At 46.3% G+C, this 25,549-nt stretch overlaps 1 protein-coding gene across 1 annotated transcript in view; it reads left to right on the top strand.

The window, feature by feature from the left end:
* The window catches only part of DEPTOR (DEP domain containing MTOR interacting protein), a 65,531-nt gene extending 48,285 nt beyond the window's left edge, over positions 1 to 17,246 (top strand). The window contains exons 5-9 of the mRNA XM_056854500.1: positions 1,102 to 1,287; positions 2,735 to 2,869; positions 6,902 to 6,972; positions 8,503 to 8,607; positions 17,042 to 17,246. Coding sequence (XP_056710478.1) covers positions 1,102 to 1,287; positions 2,735 to 2,869; positions 6,902 to 6,972; positions 8,503 to 8,607; positions 17,042 to 17,170 — 626 coding nt within the window. The 3' untranslated portion in view covers positions 17,171 to 17,246. The remainder of the gene's footprint in view (positions 1 to 1,101; positions 1,288 to 2,734; positions 2,870 to 6,901; positions 6,973 to 8,502; positions 8,608 to 17,041) is intronic.
* Positions 17,247 to 25,549: the final 8,303 nt, after the last annotated feature.

The following is a 25,549-nucleotide window of genomic DNA, read 5'->3' as shown; positions in this document are numbered from 1 at the left end:
GGGGGCAGGGCCTGAGGAGGGTGAGGTTTGGAGAGGGGAGGGACTTTCCGTGATCCGGAAAGTGATGTTATTATGCTGGGGGCAGCAATCACACACCCCATCTCCTGCTGTTTGCCTGGCAACCCTAAGTCAACCTGACTTCCGGTCCTGTTGCTCTGTGCGCTCACCACCCCATCCTGGGTCCCTCCAACTTATTACTTTAACAGCCTTTTCACAGACAGATGAAGTTGGGTTATGCTGCCTTAGAATATTGTCGAAGGCTTTCATGGTCAGAGTTCATTGGTTCTTGTAGGTTATCCGGGCTGTGTGACCGTGGTCTTTGTATTTTCTTTCCTGACGTTTCTCCCGCAGCTGTGGCACGCATCTTCAGAGGAGTAACAGTGAAGGACAGGGTCTCTCAGTGTCAAGTGTGTAGGAAGAGTAATATATAGTCAGAAAGGGGTTGGGTTGAGCTGAATCATTGTCCTGCAAAAAGTATCAAAGGTAATGTGCTAACGCATGCATTTTGCCGAATGTGCGTTCGATCCTGGCTGAAACCTGGCTGAAACAGGGAATAAAGGAGGCTAAAGCGACCGTGCGTTTTCGCCCTGAGAAAGATCTTTCACAGCATCCTTGGAGATCCTTTAACCGGAGAAGCCAAGGATTGGACCTGAATGCCAAAAGCATGTGTTCTTCCCCATATAAAGCATGGGCTCTACCCACTGGACCATGGCTCCTTCCCACTTGTCTGCCCTTGACTAAAGCCTGCTTCACTCACACATGCGAGAATTTGGGAGTGAATGACTCGTGTTCTGTAAATAGGGGCTGTGGCTCAGTGGTAGAGCATCTGCTTGGCATGCAGAAGGTCCCAGGTTCAATCCCTGGCAACTCCAGTTGAAGGGACTAGGCAAGTAGGTGATGTGAGAGACCTCTACCTGAGACTCTGGAGAGCCGCTGCCGGTCTGAGTAGACAATACTGACTTTGATGGACCTTGATGGTCTGATTCAGTATAAGGCAGCTTCATGTGTTCAACCCCAGCCCAGGGCTTATTAGTTCCATCCTGACTTTGATAACCTGCCGTGCGAGATCTATTCGTTTCTCTCTCTTTCCTTCCTTCTCAGTGTCCAACAAGAACCATTTTGTAGACAGCAACCTGCTCTTCCAGTTTCGTATGAACTTCCGTCGGAGGAGACGGTTGATGGAGCTGCTTTCTGAGAAGTCCCGCTTGATCCCAGAGAGTCACGACAGCCCCTTCTGCCTGCGCAAGCAGAATCACGACAACAAAAAACTCACCAGTTTCCTTTCTGGTATGTTTTTGGTTAGAGCTAAAGATGGCTGCCGAATCCTTCATTTTCAGGGCCAACAAAAATGTTGGTTGTGATTGTCGGAGTGGACTGAAATCCCTGCATTTTCAGCCAAGACTCAGGCCTGGTCGGCACATGCAGTAGAATGATGTGTTCAGTTTTGGGCACCGCAATTTAAGAAAGATGTAAACAAGCTGGAACGTGTCCAGAGGAGGGCAACAAAGACGGTGAGGGGTCTGGAGACCAAGTCCTGTGAGGAAAGGCTGAAGGAGCTAAGTATGTTTAGCCTGAAGAGGAGAAGAGTGAGAGGGGATATGATAACCATCTTCAAGTACTTGAAAGGCTGTCATATAGAGGATGGGGCCGAGTTGTTTTCTGTTGCCCCAGAGGGTCGGACCAGAACCAACGGATTGAAATTAAATCAGAAGAGTTTCCATCTAGACATTAGGAAGAATTTTCTAACAGTTAGAGCGGTTCCTCAGTGGAACAGGCTTCCTCGGGAGGTGGTAAGTGCTCCTTCCCTGGAGGTTTTTAAGCAGAGGCTAGATGGCCATCTGTCAGCAATGCTGATTCTATGACCTTAGGCAGCTCATGAGAGGGAGGGCATCTTGGCCATCTTCTGGGCATGGAGTAGGGGTCACTGGAGTGGGTGTGTGGGAGGTAGTTGTGAAATTCCTGCATTGTGCAGGGGGTTGGACTAGATGACCCTGGTGGTCCCTTCCAACTCTATGATTCTATGAGATGGCAGAGCTCTGAGGAGATGGAATCAACAGTACCAATTCAGGCTAAGGAAGAGGATGCTATTTTTGAATGTTCTCTGTATTAAAACTCCTTGAACATCTAGCACAGCGGGCAGTAAACTGGGCTTGAACCTTTTAAAAAAATTGTTATTTGCGGAGCGATTGTTATCTGAAAAGCATCAACTGTGGCATACCCCACCTACCTTCTGAAGTGGCTGAGCTTATTTTATCACCTTTGGTTTGCCTCACATGTACACTAGACCTCAGTGTGGTGAGCCAGCGTGGTGTAGTGGTTAGGAGCAGCGGACTGTAATCTGAAGAACCGGGTTTGATCCCCCTCTCCTCCACGTGAGGGGTGGACTTTAATCTGGTGAACTGGGTTGGTTACAACCACCTTCCCTTCCCCTCTCCTCAGCAGACATCCTGTGAGGTATGTGGGGCTGAGAGAGTTCAGAGAGAGCTGTGACTAGCCCAAGGTCACCCAGCTGGCTTCATGTGGCGGAGTGGGGAAACCAACCTGGTTCACCAGATTGGAGTCCACCTCTCCAAACCACCACTCTTAACCACTACACCACGCTGGCTCCCAGCATGGTAGATGGTGATGTTCTGATAATGATCTCATGAATGGAGGTAGGATCTTCAAGGAAAATTGTACTCCGAGAGGCAAGAATAATTTACTACTTCTTCTGTATTTTTTTTCTCTTGGAAAGTGAGCCCCAGCAAGGAGATAAAAATCATCTCTGCAGTCCGGCGGAGCAGCATGAGCAGTTGCGGGAGCAGCGGATACTTCAGCAGCAGCCCGACCCTCAGCAGCAGTCCCCCGGTCCTGTGCAACCCCAAATCCGGTAAGGGCAGCATGGGTAACTATTAGAACACTGGCAGCTGTCTCTTCTGCAGAGAACAATGAAAACAAATCACTGTTTCTGTCTGCTCTGCCTAGAGAACTTTGGAGGAGTCTGGGGGGATTTGGGGTACTAAGGACAGCTGTACACTAATATATACCACCAATTTGGAGTTGCACTCCATGATCAGCAGGATCCCATGATGCTACTGTTGCTGGACTGTGGGCACTTCCACACATGTTGAATAATGTATTTTCAGTGCACTTTGCAAGTGGGTTTTCCTGTTTCACTCAGGGGCTTAACGCACGGCCAATTTGTCTCGCTTTTGTGCCTTAATAGTAGCGAATCTCCATGGTCCACACGCACGACCGTCCAAGGGCTGCGCATCGGACCCACCTTAGTCGCGAATTAAGGCAAAAAAACCCGGGTTAATCAATCCCTGGTTTATAGCGATCTTTTCGGTTCTAATCCGCTACTTTTTTTTAATTCCGCTACATTACCGGAACGCCGACGTGCGTGTAATTGCTCGGCTAGCTCGCTACTAATGCTCCTTACCGGTCTCCTCCGTCCCGCCCCCTTCCCTGCGCGAGCAATTGCCGCTTCCCGTCCCCCGTCCCGCCCCCTTTCCTGTGCGAGCAATTGCTGCTTCCGGTCTCCCGTCCCGCCTTTTTTTAATTAACAGGTTGAGACGATGGTATACCGGAACGCTGGCGTTCAAAGAAAAAAAAAGGGGGAGAATCGCCCTTTGATTGGATAACTCCTCAGCCAATCCTTGGGCGATGTCACTCCCCTGCTATCCCGCATTGCGAACTATCCCACATTATATGGTTGATTCAAACGCACGGGGAGCCTCCAGCAGCTACTTGTTTCAGACTTAATGTGGGATAGGCTGGCGTCATGCGTTTGATTATCCAGACTTAAATATTGTGGGATTAAAATATTGTGGGATAACAGAGGAGCGAACCAGGAACATTCTGCCCATGCGTTAATGTCCTCAGTAAAAGCCAGTTGCAAAGTAGATTGGGACATTTTCCACATTCTCATTTTCCTCGTTTATAAGTTCCTGTTTCATAGGGGGTGGGGGGAGGGTACTGTTCCACTCGTGTTTTGCTCCCTCTAGTGGTCGATTGGATATCACACTGGTTTATGTCCAGCATAAAACCCTGAGGTTTAAATCTGCCGGGAGATACGCTGGACATAAACCAGTGTAATATCGAATTGACCAGAAGTCAAGTTGCAGCTGACTTATGGCAACCCAGTAGGGTTTTCCAGGCAAGAGACTAACAGAAATGGTTTGCTGTTGCCTGGTATTCCATAGCGGTCTCCTATCCAAGAACTAACCGGGGCCAAACTTGCATAGGTTCTGAGATCTGATGAGATCAGGATAGCCTGGGCCATCCAGATCAGGGCACTGACCTATCTACTCACACCTTTTGTGTGTCACCAGCATGTTGATGTGACAGTGGCAGCTCAGGTCTCCACATCTATCAGCTGGGGAAATTGGCCTTTAATTAGGGGGAAATCCCAGTTTACAGCTGGTTGAACTGGTTTGTGGATCACTATAATATTTTGCATTACTCAGATGAAACACAGTTCTGTGACAGCAAATGCACATATGATTTATTACGGGCAGTTAATTAAACAGGGCAGCTCCTGAAAGAGGAAAGCAACAAAGCGATAAAGCTGTGAGTGCAAAGAATTAGGAATATTTCCAGCCATTGCACTCATTGGTATTTGACAAGTCCCTCTTTAGCAGGATGAAAGGAGCCAGTGTCAGAGCTTGTTTTCTTTCTAAATAATTCTGTGTCTCCAGAAAGAGGAAGGATCACCCATTCCTGCTGCTCTTCCTGAAATGAAAACCAAGGACAATCAAGAAATATATTACCGCCAGTCTCTCTTCATTCATTCCAAAGGGAGATTTGAATATCAAAGAACAATTTTGTGGCTCCCTTCCTCACATCTTCTGCATTAATGTATTCTAGCTTCAGCAGCCAGACATCAAAATTAACCTTTGAACGCGAAACGAAGTTCCCTTCCTTCCAAAGGGCACCTGCACAGTTTTACCTTTTTGGGTTTAGATAATGGCTTGTGAAGGATACACACTCCTTAAAGACGCCCACTCTTGCCAAGACAAAAGAAAGTGCACAAGATTTCGATGTAATGGAGGAAAAGCTTCAGAGAAAGGCAGGGGGAGGGAATCTCAAGGGGAAAGAAAGGGAAACACAGAGGGAAAAGTCAGAGCCCTTTTTTGCTGGCATAATATGTAGTTCGGCTCTAAGTGGGGAGTACATCTAACTGAATATGTGTAGGACTAGACTAAATGAGTGAAATTATTCTGCGTCTTTATAGGACTTACTGTCACTCTGAACTATGAGCTATCAAGAGGCATGGAGTCTTGACATCCAGGTCTTTTAACCCTGGATTACTTGGGCACTGTGTTTAAATGAGATTGTGGTTTAAAACTATACAATGTGTTTTCCACAAATACCCCCTGCCCCAACAAGTTGCATGGATTTTTGACAAATGACACATACATAGCTTATTTGCCTGTCTGTGAACATGCAGATGTCCTCTGAACTCTGCAGGTCTCTGTTCATTTTATTGCCTCATTCTTAAATAAACAAGGCCGCCACATAAAAGTTCTGTGTTACTCAAAAGCCAATCTACACATAAGTACATAAGTTGGGTCTAGGGTCCCCATCTTGTGTCTTCTAAGAGTCATGTGTGAGTCGCAGGCTCTCAATTCCTATGCGCATGGTGCCTGATTCAGATCATGCCATTTTCCGGACCTGAAGCTGAGGGGAGGGGTACGTGTCAATTTCCCCAGCAGGCCAAATAATGCATCCTTGGGACCACTGCAGGTCAGAACAATGGAGCAGTTGAGGGGGGACAGGACTTTCTTTGTGTGTACCACAGTTGTGATCAGAATCATGCACTGTGCATGCAGGAACTGAAGAAAACCCACAACTCTTGTATGACTGTTGCACAAGACACAGGGTGGGTATCCTGGATCATTTTTGCTTTTCCTCTTGGCCCTCAGGCAGGTAATTTTTACCCAAGCCCAGCATCTTCTCCCTTCCCATACAGATGGGGGGAGACCAGTGTGAATCCTGTTCCCACATCATGTTTGTTCATTAGGAGAGCAAGGCCCTGAAGTCCTTTGTGCAATCCTTCCCCTTTCCTCTTTCCTTCCCTCACATATGAAGCACAGAGGGAAAACTTTTTGGTTCGATACAAACCTCAGTTTGCTATGAAATTCAACTCGGGCAAAAGATCAAACTGTAGTTTGGTTTCTTACTTGCATAGTGACAAACCAAATTATTCTCATTTAGATTCTCATTCCATAGACAAGAAACAAACCAGGATTGTCTCTGTGCCAGATTCAGACTTGATGCTAAACTGTGGTTTGTGTCAAATCAGAAAGACTTCAGCCAGCACTATGCACAAGGGAAGGAAGGGGGAAAAGAATACATGAGTTCAAAAACTTCAACAATTCAGTCTTATCACAAATGAACCAAAGTTTGTCCATGATGTCTGAACATAGCCAATGTCTGAACTGAGGCTCAGTAAAAAGATGTAAAATATTGTTCAGATTGGAGCGAGGGGAACTAGGGAACAGCAGTGATTCCCATCTGTTTGGTCCAGTGGTGATAAAGGAGCACTGGCAAAACAGTTTCTCCATGTTTGTTGCTGAACAATGATATAGGATTGCCAGCCTCCAGGTGGTGGCTGGAGATCTCCTGCTATTAACAACTGATCTCCAGGCAACAGAGATCAGTTTCCCTGGAGAAAATGGCCACTTTGAAAGGTGAGCTCTATGACATTATACCCCATTGAAGTCCCTCCCTTCCCAAACTCCGCCCTCCTCAGGCTCCATCACCCAAATCTCCAGGTATTTCCCAACTCAGAGCTGGTTACCCTATCAATGAAACACTGTGGAAGCTCAGAAAAAGCAGGCCATACATGTCTTCTCATTGATTCAGTCCCAGCCTCCAAGAAGAGCATTTATTTAACACTTTCCATGTTTCTTCACAGTGCTAAAGAGGCCAGTGACTGCTGAGGAACTTCTGATGCCCGGGGCACCTTATGCCAGGAAAACCTTTACAGTATGTCTCTACTTTGCTTGGTGCTCTTCTGTTACCTTCAAGAATAGGCCATTTTGTTCATGGGATAATTTGTATCGGCCAACTCTGTTTACGGGGTGGTTTGCCATTGCCTTCCCCAGTCGTCTTCCCTTTACCCCCAGCAAGCTGGGTACTCATTTTACCGACCTCGGAAGGATGGAAGGCAGGGTCAACCTTGAGCCAGCTACCTTCCTTCAGGATCGAACTCAGGTCATGAGCAGAGCTTGGACTGCAGTACTGCAGCTTACCACTCTGCGCCAGGGGGCTCTTCCCACTCCCCTTTTAAAGGCCTCTAATTTGGCAGACATGACCATGTTCTATGGCATCACATTCCACAATTTAACTATGTGCTATATGAAGAAATACTTCCTTTTAGTGTGTGTGTGTGTGTGTGTGTTAAGTGCCGTCAAGTCGCTTCCGACTCATGGCGACCCTATGAATGAAAGTCCTCCAAAATGTCCTATCTTTGACAGCCTTGCTCAGATCTTGCAAACTGAAGGCTGTGGCTTCCTTTATTGAGTCAATCCATCTCTTGTTGGGTCTTCCTCTTTTCCTGCTGCCCTCACCTTTTCCTAACATGACTGTCTTTTTAGTAATAATAATTATATAATGAATATAATATTAATAGGTATAATCCCTCCATTTCCACTGTGAAGTCCTCAAGGCTACTTATAACACTTTAAAATACATCACTAGTTGTTTCTTTCTTTTCCCTCCCATCCCTGATATATTTGTGTACATTGTATTCATTCTTTTTTAAAAAAATATTATTATATAATAAAAACAAAACATGTACTGTAAATGATACAGAAGGACCCCCAAGCCAAAGTCTCCTTTATTTCCTTTCCCCTAGATTTAACAGCCATTGGCTATTCATCAACCATTTCACACTTTAACAAGGGGAAATGAAATTTAATTTTTCCTTGTCATTATAAAGAGAAAGGTTGCCACGTCGCTCACGCAATTGACCAATCTACTTGGCAGCAGATAAGGCAGTATCCACTTCTCAGAAAGTGTCTTTAGTTGCTTTATCCAGGGAGTGATATATTTATTTTGTCTCCTTTAAAGATAACATAGTAAACAAATAATAATAAACATATTATTGCTCCAGAATAGATAAAAAATGCAATGCTAAATACAAATATAGGCAATATATAATAAGATGTGTAATAACATAATACAGATCTCCACAGTATTTATATTCATCCATGTACTGAAATGGCTTTTCAGATAGCTTGACTAAATAGTTTGTATTAATTCTAAATATTACTTTTGTTAGATCCCTGCCCCATTGAAACAGTGGGGTGAGCTGTAAGTATGGGGAAGCTCCTATACCAGAGTCACTCACTTTACCAACCAGTTTGAGCCTCTTTGGGTGGGAATCGGTTGACTCTGTGGGTGTTGGCAGGACCAAGTAAACATTGGCTGCACTTTTGTTGATTTTGTTTTGCTGCTGAAACTGCACAGACAAGAGGGTTAAAGCATGCGTTCTCTCTCTTCCTCTCTCTCAAGATCATAGGCGATGCTGTCGGGTGGGGGTTCGTAGTGCGAGGGAGCAAGCCCTGCCATATTCAAGCTGTGGACCCCAGTGGCCCAGCAGCTGCAGCAGGAATGAAGGTAAGAACATAAAAAACATAAGAGGATCAGATGAAGGCCCATCAAGTCCAGCAGTCTGTTCACACAGTGGCCAACCAGGGGTCTCTAGGAAGCCCCCAAACAAGACGACTGCAGCAGCACCATCCTGCCTGTGTTCCACCGCACCTAATATATTCGACATGCTCCTCTGATCTTGGAGAGAATAGGTATGCATCATGACTAGTAGCCACTTTGACTAGTAGCCATGGGTAGCCCTCTCCTCCATAAATATGTCCACTCCCCTCTTAAAGCCTTCCAAGTTGAAAGCCATAACCACATCCTGGGGCAGGAAGTTCCACAAGGTAAGTCTGTCTTAACGTCACGAGTAAAAACAGTCAAGTTGTCATGCTTTGTGGGCTGTTTCCAATGCAATAGAAGTCATACCCAGGAAGCATTTCCATGTAGGTAGCAACACCAAGCCCTGTGAACTTTATATTAGAGTCCACCGCTCTTAACCGCTACACTACACTGGCTCTCATGAAGCGCTTTCATGTCAGAATTCAAATATGCCCTAGGTAGGAAGCAAGTTCGCTTCTCCTCTTTCCTCTCCCAATGTGAATCACCTTTAGAAGTGTGTGTGGGTGTGTGTGCATGTGTATACACACAAACATATCGCTTCTTCAAACTCAGCACAGTCATAAAAGCTGGCCGTGAAGAGGCATCTGTCCTCCTCTAAGCAGTGCTCCCTGCCAGAGTTGCTTGGAACACTCGAGCAAAGAAACCAGACCAAGAAAACTTGGCGAGGACGGAAAGGGCAAGAATCTGAAGAAAAGCCAAGGTTCAGCGTTACGCTTTTGAGCAGAGCCTTCCGCTCCAAGGCAGGGCCCCCCTCCTTCCCTCCTTCTTTCTGGACATCTGCCACAGGCTGCATTTGTTTAGAAAAACTCAAGATCACCCCATGCACCGCATGTTATACTTCCCTTCCTGGCACCATGAGGAGCAAACCCCTGAGGGTAGGACTTCTGCCCTGCAGCTCAGCATATGCCCTCGATGGTCTCTTGTTATAAAATGCTGGTTAGACGACATGCTGCAAGACCAGCAAAGCTTCTTATATTTTTTGAGGCTGGGGGCGAGGAAGAGAGTTATCCAAAACTAATCAATCTGGAGTTCTGGAGCAAAGCCTAAAGCATTCCTTTATGGCAAAAGGGGGGAACGTTGGTGCTGAATTTCTAGTGAAAAAGAGACAGTGGGAAACACCAGGCATTTGATTCCTGACTCCTCCCCCCACCCCAAATTCATTATGTATGGGACTGTCTATGGCAGGGGTCCCCAGTGTGGTTCCCGTGGGGGCCACGTTGTCCACCAACATCTGTCCTGGTGCCAGCCAAATGCTTTCAGAAAGTGGGCAGAGTTTGGTGGGGCTTTTGCCCAGCAGGACTTTATTGGCTGTATACATCAAAAGACAGAGAGCCCCGTGGCGCAGAGTGTTAAGCTGCAGTACTGCAGTCAAAAGCTCTGCTCACGGCCTGAGTTCAATCCCGACGGAAGTCGGTTTCTGGTAGCCGGCTCGAGGTTGACTCGGCCTTCCATCCTTCCGAGGTCGGTCAAATGAGGACCCAGCTTGCTGGGGGTAAAGTGTAGATGACTGGGGAAAGCAATGGCAAACCACCCCGTAAAACATAGTCTGCCTAGTAAACGTCATGATGTGACGTCACCCCATAGGTCAGTAATGTCCTGTTGCTTGCACAGGGGACTGACTACCTTTACCTTTACATTAAAAGACAGCCTGTTTAGCGGATTTCTGCCTGAAATTTTGAAGAGTTACTGTTAGACTTACATACAACTTTCTGTTCCCTGATGTTTTGTGGTTGGTTCTGCCTCCTGTGGCAACCACTTTGCGGTTGCCTCCACTGCCTGTGATTGCGCCCACGGCTGTGTGTCAGAATTCCAAAGATGCCCGCTGGCTGAAAAACGCTGGGGGTCCCTACTCTACAGTTAGTGGTGAGGTAAATGCATGCTCTGCCATTGCTTAGGGGCCCTGCCATCTGTACACTTTTGTATCTTCTGGGGTTGGATCTCAGCACTGGAAACAGATGCTAGATCACAAGGGAAGCATAGAATCATAGAGTTGGAAGGGACCACCAGGGCCATCTAGTCCAACCGCCTGCACAATGCAGGAAATTCACAACTACCTCCCCCCCACACCCCCAGTGATCCCTACTCCATGCCCAGAAGATGGTCAAGATGCCCTCCCTCTCATCATCTGTCCAAGGTCACAGAATCAGCATTGCTGAGAGATGGCAGCATTGCTGCCATCTAGCCTCTGTTTAAAAACCTCCAGGGAAGGAGAGCTTACCACCTGTTCCACTGAGGAACCACATGGGCTAGTCACAGTTCTCTCTGAACAGTTAGGTTAGAAAATTCTTCCTAATGTCTAGACGGAAGCTCTTTTGATTTAATTTCAACCCGTTGGTTCTGGTCTGACCTTCGGCACAGATGACGTGTGTTTGCCATATGCATTACTGCAGCCTGTTCCCTCCTTGCCCTCTTCTCAGCCGATTGCCATCTGTGCTTGTGGAAATTTGGGGGGCAGTGCCCGGAGAGGGCAGAGTTCGGGGAGGGATCTCGGCAGGGGCGGGATGCCTAAAACCCACCCTCCAAAGTCGCCATCTCCTTCAGGGGAAAGTGGGTAGTCTGGAAGGTCAGTTGTAATTCTGGGAGAACTCCAGCCTGCACCTGGCGATTGGCAACCCCCCTTTCTCAGAGCAGGTAATGGGTTTTGCTTCCGGAACGCTGGAAAAGAATGGAGGAGGAAGACAGGCGTTTGCTGTCTCCGGTTGGCTCTGTGCTGGGCTCGTGCTTTTTTTTTTGGCAACCCCGCGATAAAACGACAGGCCCTTTTGGTACCGAACAGCTCTTTGGCAATTGTTTTGGTGAGAACGAACAGCCTTCCTTTGTCACTTCAGCTACCTTACAGGGCTGGGCTTGGTATCGCCTGACTGAAACTGAAGTGAGGTAAATATTGACACAGCGATAATGCCGATTGCGGCATGCTCTGGCACTCTCCCCTGTTCTAGATATGAAAGGGCACAGAAATGGACAGGATGAGGCCTGTTGTCTGTTTCCAGTGGGAGAACTATAAAACTGCCTGCTCAGGGTTTCCCCCCCCCTTTTCTAAAATCTTGATGGGCTGCCAAATATGATAGTGACATGTGCACCGTGAAAAAAAACAGAGCTGGTTTTTAAGGGGAAGAGCAGGTATAGGGTGAAAACACACGGTCCCTTTAGCCTCCTTTATTCCCTGTTTCAGCCAGGATTCAGCCAGGATCGAACGCACGTTCGGCAAAACGCATGCATTAGATCCTGGCTGAATCCTGGCTGAAACAGGGAATAAAGGAGGCTAAATCGACCGTGCGTTTTCGCCCAAAGCTAGGGACTGCTATTTCATTTTTGCTGTTGTATGGACTCTGAACCAGACCCTTTCCTAAAATCTGGGGTGATTTTTTTCCTTATTATTGACTACAGTCTGACAGTCTGCAAGGGTCATGGAGTGGGGGGGAATAATTTGAAAATCCCAACCCAGAATATCCCTTTGGAGTAGGGTTGCCAGCCTCCAGGTGGCGGCTGGAGATCTCCTGGGATTACAACTGATCTCCAGGTGACAGAGATCAGTTCACCTGGAGAAAATGGCCACATTGGAAGGTGCGCTGTATTCTATAATACCACTCTATTTTACCAGCATGGTGTAGTGGTTAAAAGCGGTGGACTCCAATCTGGAGAACTGGGTTCGATTCCCCACTCCTCCACATGAGCAGCAGACTCTAATCTGGTAACCAGGTTGGTTTCCCCACCCCTACACATGAAGCTAGTTGGGTGACCTTGGGCTGGTCACAGTTTTCTCTGAACCTTCTCAGCCCCGCCTACCTCACAAGATGTCTGTTAAGAACATAAGAAAAGCCCTGCTGGATCAGACCAAGGCCCATCAAGTCCAGCGGTCTGTTCACACAGTGGCCAACCAGGTGCCTCTAGGAAGCCCCCAAACAAGACGACTGCAGTAGCACCATGTTGTAGGGAGAGGAAGGGAAGGAGATTGTAAACCAGTTTGATTCTCCTTAAAAAGGTAAGAGAAAGTCAGCATATGAAAACCAAGTCGTCGTCTTCTCCTTCTTCTTCTTCTATCCCACTGAAGCCCCTCCTCTCCCCAATCCCCACCCTCCTCAGGCTCCACTCCCAAAATCTCCAGGTATTTATTTATTATTTCCATTTGTTACCCCGCTCTTTCCGGCCAAAGCCAGGCTGTGCCAAACCCATCATTGCTGCAAACCTTTTTTGTTTCCAGAGTTTGATTCTGGAGAACAAAAACAAAACAAAACAAAATAGTAGATTTGGATTTAATATGGCTAGGGAGCTGCCAAAACTGCTCTACAAATGTTACTTGTGTCTTCATCTATGAGCTTCCAAAGCCTTGTGAATCTTCCGGTCGGCACACTGTTGCCCTTTCGGCAAGAAATCCTAAGATTTTATTCATACTGCGGCACAGAAGCTGCTAGATGTCAACGAAAAGGTGGAAGAGCTGTGTTATCCCACTGTTTCCCCCCTCTTTCTCATGCCTATACATAGGGTTGCCAACCTCCGGGTGGTGGCTGGAGATCTCCTGCTATTACAACTGATCTCCAGCCCTTAGAGATCAGTTCATCTGGAGAACATGGCTACTTTGGCAATTGGACTCTACGGCATTGAAGTCCCTCCCCAACCCCTCCCCTCCTCAGGCTCTGCCCCAAAAACCTCTTTCCCCCCCTCTTTCTCATGCCTATACATAGGGTTGCCAACCTCCAGGTACTAACTGGAGATCTCTTGCTATTATAACTGATCTCCAGCCGACAGAGATCAGTTCACCTGGAGAAAATGGCCGCTTTGGCAATTGGACTCTATGGCATTGAAGTCCCTCCCCTCCCCAACCCCTCCCCTCCTCAGGCTCCGCCCAAAACTCACGACGATGGCTTAGAGCCGTGTTGGCGAACCTATGGCACGCGTGCCAAGTCCGGCACGTCGAGCCCTCTCTGTGGGCACCCGCGGGGGCAGCGGGGGCTTTGAAGGGAGCACGGAGCCATTCAAAGCCCCCCCCCTTCCCTGGATTCCCCGTGCCCCCCCCTTGCCGAGCTGGGAGCAAACCTCGGTATTCAGGTTAAATTGCCGTGTTGGCACTTTGCGATAAATAAGTGGGTTTTGGGTTGCAGTTTGGGCACTCGGTCTCTAAAAGGTTCGCCATCACTGGCTTAGAGGGACCTGGCAACCCTACCTATACACCTATTGCACTGGAAGTACACTTGAGACACAGTAATCTCCCTTTTTTGTTGCTTCCATTTTATGGGAGAGAAGATAAAAGTGACAACTAGTAGACGGCTGCTTAGTGTGCATCTAGAGCTGAAATGCACAGCGGACGAGGGCGTGAGGGTCCCGTTCGCCTGGGGCTCGGCAACAGCTGCACCCATTCAGGCGGGTGCCAAGCGGCCTCGCTGTGGGCTGCCAGCGCAAAACAGAGCCCCGCTTGTGGTGTTCTTTCAGCCTGTAAATTCCAACCTGGGCTGCAGCCCAACCGCGGCTGCAGGACCCTGCCAGACAGCGCAGCTGTGACCTTTGACTCTTGGGGGAACGTTTGCTGGCTACTGAAATAGACATCCATTCTCGCATAAATAATAGGGCCGAGAATGCTGACGTTTCAGAAATGTGCTTTTAAAAATCTAGACGTTAACAGAAGAAGAAGAAGGAGTTGGTTTTTAGATGCCGATTTTCTCTACCTTTTAAGGAGAATCAAACCGGCTTACAATCTCCTTCCCTTCCTCTCCCCACAGCAGACACCTTGTCGGGTAGGTGAGGCGGAGAGAGCTCGAAGAGAACTGTGACTAGCCCAAGGTCACAGAATCATAGAACTGGAAGGGACCACCAGGGTCATCTAGTCCAACCCCTTGCACAATGCAGGAAATTCACAACTACCTCCCCCCACACCCCCAGTGTGCCCCTACTCCATGCCCAGAAGATGGTCAAGATGCCCTCCCTCTCATGATCTGCTTAAGGTCATAGAATCAGCATTGTTGACAGATGGCCATCTAGCCTCTGCTTAAAAACCTCCAGGGAAGGAGAGCTTACCCAGCTGGCTTCATGTGGAGCAGTGGGGAAACCAACCCAGTTCACCAGAGTCCGCTGCTCATTCTTCATCTTATGTGCTGAGGTGACAGCCCTCTGTTCTGTTTAAACTGGCTTATCTCTTTGGCCGTGTGAAACTAGTACAGTCAAAGGAAAAACCCAGGAAGGCACTCTCCCAGTGCCTGCACTTTTCTCCTTTATGCACACATGTTGCATTTGTGGGGTCCCAAGTGTTGTCTGACTGTCAGCTGTACAAGCTAGCTTAAATGCAATCGATGGAACTTAGGTGCAGTATTTTAGTTCCAAACACAGCTTTCATACATACAAACAGGCCATTTCCCTCTTTCTCCTCGCTAAGCAGTTGCCTCTCGGTGGTGGTTTTATCTGAACGAGGATAGCACCATCCGATCAGAAGTAATAACACCAGGAATGCTTGCCATTCCATAAACAAAGTTGTTTTGCTTGCCTGTGCAAATTGAACCCGAGTGCCTAGTAAACATTTTTCTGCGAAGTCTCCAGTACGACACCAGGCAGGCTTTCAGCTTGTAAAGATCGAAAGAGAACATTAATTCTCCGGGGATGTAATGTTTATGCGAGAGCTGGATCGTTGCTTGCCCCCACGCCGCCCACTCTTTATCCAATTACACATTAGCGAGAGACATTTTCAGAGTTCCGCGCACAATGAGCAGTGCGATCGTACGCAGAAATTATAACCCTTCTAAGTCAATTGACTTAAATGGATTTTGGGTGGATCTCTGCTCAGGACTGCACTTCAGATGCTGTTGTGCTGCAAAGAATTCTTCCCTGAGTTGGATGTTCAATAACGAGAGCGACAAAGATGTTGCTGGTGCAGAATGAGCCCCGTAGTGTGGAGAGTTTCCCTCTTGATGGGTGGGAAGATAGAAGAAGCTGCCTGCAAGATAATTACATTAGACCAGCGGCTCCCAAACATTTTGAGTCATGGAGCACTTTTCAGGATAGAAATTTGTCATGGAGCATTTCCGTTGGGATCGAACTCAGGTCGTGAGCAGAGCTTGGACTGCAGTACTGCAGCTTACCACTCTGCGCCATGGGGCTCCTTTCCTTTACCTCTTAGTGAATTCTCATTTTCATATGATAGTATTCATGCTACAGTGTTATATTTCCCTGTTTTACCTCTATATGTTCTTAATGTTAATATTCTCATATTGATTATCTTGAACAAATTATCAGGCTTTGCTCAGTTTTTGTTAGGGAATTGTGTTGTTGTTGTTGTTCTCTCCCCCCCCCCCCCCCCCGCTGTACATTAAAACTTTAAATGTCTTCTTTGGTTAATACTGACGTGGATGGTTATTGTGAGGCCTTGGTTAAGGCTTGCCCCATAGCTCTATAAAATTAAGAAGTGCTTTGGGACCGTTCCACTTAAATGCTGCAATCCTTCCTTCTTGCCAAGTGCTGCCAAAGCCCTAGCCTTTAAAAATTTTTTTACTATCATCATCATAAAACCTCTCTTGTTTAGTACATTGTGCTTGTTAAATTCAAAGAATCCTCATTGGAACAGTTCCTTTATTTTTTAAGAAAAGGTACTCAAATGCTAGCGGTTAACTCTAAAACTGCAAACGAATTGGGGGATTTTAGAATCGTAGAATCATAGAGTTGGAAGGGGCCATGCAGGCCATCTAGTCCAACCCCCTGCTTAAACCAGGATCAGCCTAGAGCATCCCTGACATGTGTTCGTCTAGCCGCTGCTTAAAGACTGCCAGAGAGGGGGAGCTCACCACCTCCCTAGGTAGCTGATTCCACTGTCGAAAAACTATTACCATAAAAAAAAAAAATCCTAATATCTAGTCAGGACCTTTCCTCCTTCAATTGAAACCCATTATTGCAAGTCCTATCCTCTGCTGTCAACAGGAACAGCTCTTCTCTAAGTGACAGCACCTCAAATACTTAAAGAGAGCAATCATGTCCCCCTTCAACCTCCTCATCTCCAGACTAAACATTCCCAGCTCCCTCAGCCTTTCCTCATAAGGCTTAATCTCCAGGCCCCTGATCGTCCTCGTTGCTCTCCTCCGCACCCACTCCATTCTGTCCACATCCTTTTTGAAGTGAGGCCCCCAGAACTGCACACAGTACTCCTGGCCTCACTTCAAAAAGGATGTGGACAGAATCGAGCAGGTGCAGAGGAGAGCAACGAGGATGATCAGGGGCCTGGAGATTAATTTTACAATAAAAATGGCACCTTGTCAACGTGTGCCTTTTGTGCAGGGGTCTCGAACAGCGGCACCTGACCTTAGGGCAGGATGTTATGCCCTCTCAAGTCTGTGACCCCCTTGCTCCTTTCTCCCTTCCTTAGGTCTGCCAGTTTGTGGTTTCAGTGAACGGGCTCAACGTTCTCCATGCAGACTACCGGACGGTGAGCAACCTCATCCTGACCGGCCCTCGGACCATCGTCATGGAAGTGATGGAGGAAATGGCGCCCTGAGAGAGACGCTTCCTCTTCTGTTCTTGCTCTGCGCTCGGACACTACACAAACAAGCAGCAAAGTTATACAAGGGGTTAAGTTTGTGCCTTTCCTAAGTAGACTGTTCTGCTTCTAGGTTCCTTCCTCCCTTTTCTACAGTGATAGCTGCTTTGGTCGAATACGCTAAAGACACATCTATGCTTGTGCAAATCGAAAAGGTCCGATGTTCAAACTGACTTGCTTCATCCATGCCGCACAATCGATTCTGCTAACCCCTTGGAGAGACCAGATGTTTTTCAGAGTGCTGAAGCCCAAACACTGGCTTCTGCAACCATCACTGGGTATCGACCGCATGTTTTCAGCTTATCTGCAGTCCGTAAGGACTAGAGATGTGCCTTCAAAACTGGTGAATTCTTCACAGACCTATCCTTGGGACTTGGGATGGTGTGGACAAGCAAGAGGCCAGATTGCAAGGATCAGGGTTTGGAAACGGACCGGAGTCCTGTGATCTTCTGGGGTCTCGTAAGTCTCAGTGTTGATTTCTTGCAACTTCCCAGGGTCATCTACAAAAGGTAGTAACCACCACCACCCCAAACCAGACCCTTGCTTTCGGGACAGTTTAGGCAGCTTCTTGCCTAAACAGAGTGCAGAGATTTTGAACGTGGAAGAGAGCAAGCTTCATGCCCCTTGTGCTACTCCATAAAAGTTCATGCGTTTTGTTACAATCTCAGCAGCATTTTTAGAGGACCTTTTTCATAAATAAAGAAGAAGGTTACTGTGCCATTCTTGAAGATCTTTTAACTGTTTCAGAGATGTAAAAATATACATTTTGCAGACATCTGTGGAAACAATCAGAACTCTCTCAGCACACACAGAGGCAAGCAATGGCAAAGCACCTCTGCATGTGTCTTGCCTTGAAAACCCTATGAGGTCACCATAAGTTGTCTATGACTTGATGACGCACACACACACACAGAGCTTGGAAACCACTGGGAGCTCCATGTACACTGCCCTGAGCTTTGTAATGGAAGAGCAAGACCTATGTGGTTTAGGGGTTAAGAGTGGTGGTTTGGAGTGGTGTACTCTGATCTGGAGAACCGGGTTTGATTCCCCACTCCTCCACATGAAGCTAGCTGGGTGACCTTGGGCTAGTCACACTCTCAGCCCCACCTACCTCACAGGGTGTCTGTTGTGGGGAGGGGAAGGGAAGGCGATTGTAAGCCGGTTTGATTCTTCCTTAAGTGGTAGAGAAAGTCGGCATATAAAAACCAACTCTTCTTCTTCTACAATAAACTTAACAAGTTATTTCCTTGGGCAAGGAGCATAAAAGGAGTGCTTAGAAGCTTTTGATATCTGTGGTATAGTAGATGAAATGTTGGCGCAGGGAGACCTAGATTAGATTACTGTTCAGTGATAAAGCTCTCTGGATGGCCTTGAGCAAATCACTGTCTTTCACCCTAACCCATCTCAGAGGTGAGAGGATGAAAATGTACCCCATCCTGAGGAGAGGGAAGGCCAGCTGCAAACATAAACATGTCTCAGCTACAATGACCCATCTGAAAAATGGGAATAACACCTCCCTCCCTCCCAGGATGGTTGTAATAACTGCCCACGCTTTTAGTACTTGTACAATCAATTAAGTGTCCACCTGTGGATTCAAACAGCGTTTGCATTGTACCTCCTCCCATCTTCAGACAAGCCCTCTGACGTAAAGTTATGACAGTCCTGATATTAAAAATGAGGAGAAGTGTTTATGGAAAGACATGGATACAAAACTGCAGTGTTGAATAAAGTTGGATAGTCAGTAGCTTGAAAAAGGGTATTCTTCAAAATTAGCTAAGGTATGGGGTGAATGGATCTGCTGAAGCTTTGTTTAGCGGCATTTTCAAAAAGCTATAAAAAAATGAACCAGAGAAAGCTGCAGACTTGCGGTATAAAATGTGCTTCTGACATTGTTCAATGCATATTTGCTTTAAAAAGAACAGCTTTCATTTTTTTGGTAGAATTTCATCTGAATCACTGTTTTTGAAAAATGTTAAAATATGTGGGAGTCAATCTAAGAAACTGGGCAATAGATTGCCCCCCGCCCCAATTTGAATGCGTTTTGAAAGAGTAGTTGTTGTTTGTGCATTTTTGCATAGGGTGAACAGGTATTGCAGTTTTTTTAAATTGGTCCAAAAACCTACCAGAACTACTTTGGCAATAGTGGAATGAAAGTAATGTGTGTATAGAATGTAGGAGAGAAGCCTCTATAGAACCATGTACAGTTCTCATAAAGGCTATTATGTGTTATCAATCTAAATTAAGTTTGCCAGATCTCTCCTGGCCATCAGCAAGGGATAAAGGGGTAAGGTTGCCAGATCCAGGCTGATAAACGTCTGGAGATTTGGGGATGGAGCCTGGGGAGGACAGGGACCTCAGTGGGGTACAATGACATAGAACTCACCCTCCAAAACATCCATTTTTTTCAGGGGAACTGATCTCTGTAGTCTGAAGATGAGGTGTGATTCCAGGAGATCCCCAGGTCCCACCTGGAGGCTGGCATCCCTAAATTCAGATTTGCAGACCCTGCAGTTGTGAGATTCAGGCTTTGAAATTCCCCTAGCTTTGGGAGAGTCATCCCCCGCTATGTGATATCTCAACCTTTTTAGAAGCAAAATTCAAACTTTGCCATCTGTGCTCAGACCTTGATTTGTGATAGAAATTTATACCTGTCTGAAAAATTCAGGTTTGGATTGTATCATGTAGAACTATAGGTTAATATGGCAGAATTTGAATGCCGGGAAATATTTGCCTAAGAGTTGTTGTTAAGCTACTTGTCACTTACATGATAATAGTGTGCCATAAATCTGTTGAATGTATATGTGTTGATATGTTTTCCACTACACTGTAATCAGAAGTTATTCTGGTACTGTTCAATTTATACATGTTGTTAAAGAATTTTTAAAATAAACTTTTTTAAAAATACAGTGGAGGTCTATGTGGTATGGAAAACAACTACCAATATTTAAAATAATAAAGAATGTTTGAAAAGTAACAAGTCTGCACACATGCACACTGTAACAGATCAAGCAAGGAAGACAAAGAAACACTGCAAACACATTCTTCTGCCCTTCCATTCTATACCCTAGCCCAGGGGTGTCGAGCATACGGCCCAGGGGCCAGATCTGGCCCTTTGAGAGCTCTTACCCGTCCTGTGAGCCATCCGCCCCCCAGTCCCAATCTGGGCTGGTGAGCCCGTTGCGGGCTTGCCAGCCGAGGCAGCCATACCCCGAGTCTCGACCTGGGCTGCCAAACCCGCTGCAGGCTTGCTAGCTGAGGTAGCCACCCCATCCCCAGTCCCGATCTGGGCTGGCAAGGCAAGGCCTGGCCCAACCAAGTGACATTTATGTTATATCCGGCCCTGGTAACAAATGAATTCAACACCCCTGCCCTAGCTGGTCTTATTCTAAGGCTGCTTCTTTAAGCTTAGAAGCTGTGTGTGTGTGAGAGTCGCAGTATGTGAGAGGCAGGGGTGGTTTGTCCTTACCTTCCTCTGCAGAGTCTTCCTTGGTGGTCTCCCTTCTAAGTACCAACAGAGTTTAGGTTCCGGGATCTGACGAAATCGGGTTATATCATGCCGTCTTTCCTCCCAAGCTTAGATGTTACAGTTTATTAAAAGCTTCCTATTACCTTGGAGTCTTTGCCCAGGCAGTCATTCCTTTGCTCCAAGGGGCAATGGCTGCAAACAAGATGGAGCTCAGGTCTGGGAACTTCTGATGGAAACAGCCTAAATGCACCCCTCTCCCTCTGTGCCAAAGAATATTTTCCCAAGGTCTTCAGGAAGATACAATCTAGCCTCTCACACTATCAAGTCTCGGTGGCAACTCCCGGGTGTCAGATTCCAGCTAAGGTTTGAGCTGGACCAATTTCACTGTTTTCTGTCAGAAGGGGCCACTTGCATTTATAAAGCTTTGGTGGATGGTACTTGGACAATGCTTGCGAGCAGTTGACTTCCTCCTTCCTGAGGGGCTGTGGCTCAGTGGTAGAGCATCTGCTTGGCATGCAGAAGGTCCCAGGTTCAATCCCTGGCATCTCCAGTTAAAGGAACTAGGCAAGTAGGTGATCTGCCTGAGACCCTGGAGAGCTGCTGCTGGTCTGAGTAGACAATACTGACTTTGATGGACCAAGGGTCTGATTCAGTATAAGGCAGCTTCATGTGTTCATGTGTGCTTCTGCCTGTCTTCTGCTAGGGGAGAGAAAACTTTTAAAACTAAATGTGGGGGTTTTGCCAAGCCCAAATCCTGAAGTTGAAAGGTGTTTCTCCACAGAACACAATAAAAATGGATAGCTTAAATTTAAAAAACAACAACAACCCTGAAATAACAAATGCAATCTTTCCTCTTCATAGCAAAACCTGCAACAATATACGTGGTGATGAAATGCACTCTTTGTGATACAAGAAAGCACAGTTAGTCCCGAAAAGGCATTCACCCTTCATCAATTCAATAATGCCTTTTAGAAAAATACATCTTTTTATTGATATGACATTAACAAAACATTCAAAATTAACATTCATCTCCCTATTCATGTAAAACTTACAAAAGATCCTTGGTATATTTTCACATGGGTATCACCTTATATCAAGAAGAAGAGGAAGAAGAGTTCGTTTTTATATGCCGATTTTCTCTACCTTTTTAAGGAGAATGAAACTGACTCACAATCTTCTTCCCTTTGTCTCCCCACAACAGACATCTTGTGAGGTAGGTGGGGCTGAGAGAGTTCAGAGAGAACTGTGACCAGCCCAAGGTCACCCAGCAGGCTTCATGTATAGGAGTGGGGAAGCCAACCCGGTTCGCCACTCTTCACCTCTACACCACGCTGGCTTAAAAGCAGCCCTCAGAGCCAGTTTTCCGATTGCCTGGGATTTGAAGCCTATGCAAGATGACATTTTTACAAAGTGTTTGGGACTTGGTGAGTGTTCCCAGTGAGTCCCATTAAAGGAAACAGGGCACAGCAAAGTGGGTCGATATGAGTAATGCTCTCTCATCAAATATTTAATTATTTTTTACCTAACTTGAAATGCTTTTTGAAGTAAAATACTGTGGGTTTCTTCTTTCTCAAGACAATCTAACATTTACCGCCACACTCAGTTCAGATCTTGTCTTTTTAAAAAATGCAATTATCATCTCTTAGCTTAATTAATATTCTGCTACTGCTTCTTTCTGTTGCCTAGGCAGAAAATTGAAAGGAAAAAAAACTGAAAAAAACAAAACTGGGTCACAATTTAGCTTTGCGGTGCAATACAGAGAGCTCTTGAGACTGTTGAAAGATGGAGGGGGGAAGAAAAAAATTGTAAATATCGTTACAGAACAAAATCCCCATTCTGCCATGGAAGCTCACCGGGTAACCTTGGGCCAATCATTCATTCTCAGTCCAACTTACCTTACAGGTAGGGTTGCCAGGTCCCTCTTTGTCACCAGCAGGAGGGTTTTTGGGTGGAGCCTGAGGAGGGCGGGGTTTGGAGAGGAGAGGGACTTCAATGCCATAGAGTCCAATTGCCAAAGTGGCCATTTTCTCCAGGGGAACTGATCTCTACAAAAATCTCACTACAAAAGGTTTGCTACAAGAGCTGCTAGACTATTCAGGTATTCTTCAGAACTGACCTGAAATTGAAGAACCTGACTTGAAATTGAAGCATGATGCGAAATGGGGAATAATACCGGAATCCCGTTTTTCTTTCTCTTGGCTTTTGAACTATGAACACTTATCTACCATTATGATAAGACTATTTTCCCATTCTTACTGTCCTCTATTTTGCTTGTACCTTGTGACACTATTATTGTCCTAATTGGATTGATTGTGCTTTGCTTGTAATTTATATAATTTTAATGTTCTTGCATTGATTTTATAAAGTATTTAGCAACATTCTGTTTTGTACTAATTGTACTATTTGATATTTGTATATGCCATTAGTGCCTTTTTCCCATAACTTCCTATTGCTGGCACGAGTTTTTGGTTTGAGTACCTGGAGGTTGGCACCCCTGCTTACAGGATTGTTATGAGGATAAAATGGAAGAGAGGATGATGATATTGTAAGCACTTTGGGGCCCCACTGGGGGAGCAAAGCAGAATATAAATGATTACCATAAGACTGAGAATTGACACCATGAGATGTAAAAGCTCCCGCCCACCTTGCATGGAGTGAGAGCAACGTCTTGCTTGACTCCAGTGGGGGAAGGGAGCAAAGATTCTGGGGATCCCATTCTGCACTTTTGCCCAGAATCACTAAAACTGCTACGGTTACCAACTTTGGGTAGGGAAATTCCTGAGGATTTGGAAGGGGGAGGTGGAGCCTGGAGAGGGCAGGGTTTGAGGAAGGAAGAACTGGAGGGAAAAAGTGGAGTATTATTGCCATAAAATCCACCCACCAAAGCAACTCCCCCCCCCGCAAGAATACTGATCTCTGTTGCCTGGAGATCAGTTCTAATTCCAGGAGATCTCCAGGCTTCACCTGGAGGATGGCAACCCTAAAGACCACCCCATGTTTTTATACATGTGCTGTTCAAGCATCTGCTCACTCACCCATAGGGTTGCCAACCTCCAGGTGGTGGCTGGAGATATCCTGCTATTACAACTAGAGATCAGTTCACCTGGAGAAAATGGCCACTTTGGCAATTGGATTCTATGGCATTGAAGTCCCTCCCCTCTCCAAATTCCACCCTGTTCAGGCTCCGCCCCAAAAACCTCCCGCCGGTGGTGAAGAAGGACCTGGCAACCCTACTCACCCAACAGAGATGGAACTGCTGGTGATGTGAGAAAACTGTCCAAAACTTGAAAGAAAGCCACTGTATGATGTTGTGTACACTAAGAAAACACTTGAAATCCCTTCCAACATCTCTCCATGTAGTAAATTGAGGTCAACAGAGGAGCGGTGAATTACCAGGGACAGCGCTCCCCAGTTTCTTCTTCTGCCTTATCTCAGCTGTTATCAGTTCAGATTACATGCCAGGGAGCTTGTGCTTAAATGGCTCTTGACCCTGAGTATAATCCAAGGCTGGGACCTCCTTTCTTGCCTACGGAGGCACAATCTAAAATAAACATGGCAGGGTAACGCTGATGACCTCGATCTATTACAACCTGTTCTGAAACTAGATAACCTCCGTTGCTTTCACCCAGGTCAAGCTATTTCCTCAACGGAGTTGACAACTGACCAGGAAAAGAAAGAACACCCCACCAGCCTGAACAGCTCCTGGGCATTTTTTAAATTCACTTACATTTTTATCCCATCTTTCTGCCTTATCAGGGCCAGTGGTGGCTAACAATTAAAATATGTATCATGAAAGTATATCGTAAAATGAGTTAAAAAATAACAGAGCTAAAATACATATAAAAGACAGAGCTTAAATGCATATAAAAATCAGAACATGACAAGACAATAAATTAAAACATAATCAGGAAGGAGGGATAGAATCAGAATAATAGTGTTGGGAGGGACCACCAGGGTCATCTAGTCCAACCCCCTGCACAATGTAGGAGATTCACAATTACCTACCCCCTACCCCTACCTCCATACCTAGAAGATGGCCAAGATGATCTCTCATGATCTGCATAAGGTCACAGGATCAGCATTGCTGACAGATGGCCATCTAGCCTCTGCTTAAAAACTTCCAGGAAATGAGAGCTCACCACCTGCCGAGGAAGCCTGTTCCACTGAGGAACCGCTCTAGCTGTCAGAAAGTTCTTCCTAATGTTTAGATGGAAACTCTTTTGATTTAATTTCAACCAGCTGGTTCTTGTCCAACCTTCTGGGATCATTGAGGGAACCCAGACAAAACATCCACTGGTAAAAGACAGTAATAAAGGTAAAGGTCCCCTGTGCAAGCACCGGGTCATTCCTGACCCCTGGGGTGACGTCACATCCCGATGTTTTCTAGGCAGACTTCGTTTACGAGGTGGTTTGCCAGTGCCTTCCCCAGTCATCTTCCCTTTACCCCCAGCAAGCTGGGTCCTCATTTGACCGACCTCAGAAGGATGGAAGGCTGAGTCAACCTTGAGCCAACTACCTGAAACCAACTTCCATCGGGATCGAACTCAGGTCGTGAGCAGAGTTTGGACTGCAGTACTGCAGCTTACCACTCTGCGCCACAGGTTCCTTAAAAGACAGTAATAGGAAACGCTTTGGGAGCCTCTAGCGGGATACAGAACCGGATGGTAGCATAACCTTGAACTGCTGCCCTCCTCCCACTCTTTTTTATAAAATAAAAGGCTATTAGATACCCATCGGAACGTCCAAATGGTCGTTCACAGATCAGAGCCTCGGAGGATGCAAAAGCTAATTCAAACTACTTAAAAAGATGGTTTCCCTTTATTACGTATGTAACAAACAATGACACTCATCAGAATGTGAGTTACTCTAAG

This window comes from Euleptes europaea, chromosome 8, assembly GCF_029931775.1.
Source record: "Euleptes europaea isolate rEulEur1 chromosome 8, rEulEur1.hap1, whole genome shotgun sequence".
Lineage (NCBI taxonomy): Eukaryota > Metazoa > Chordata > Lepidosauria > Squamata > Sphaerodactylidae > Euleptes > Euleptes europaea.
Note: the sequence above shows the minus strand (reverse complement) of the source record. Positions and strands in the feature narration are given on the sequence as shown.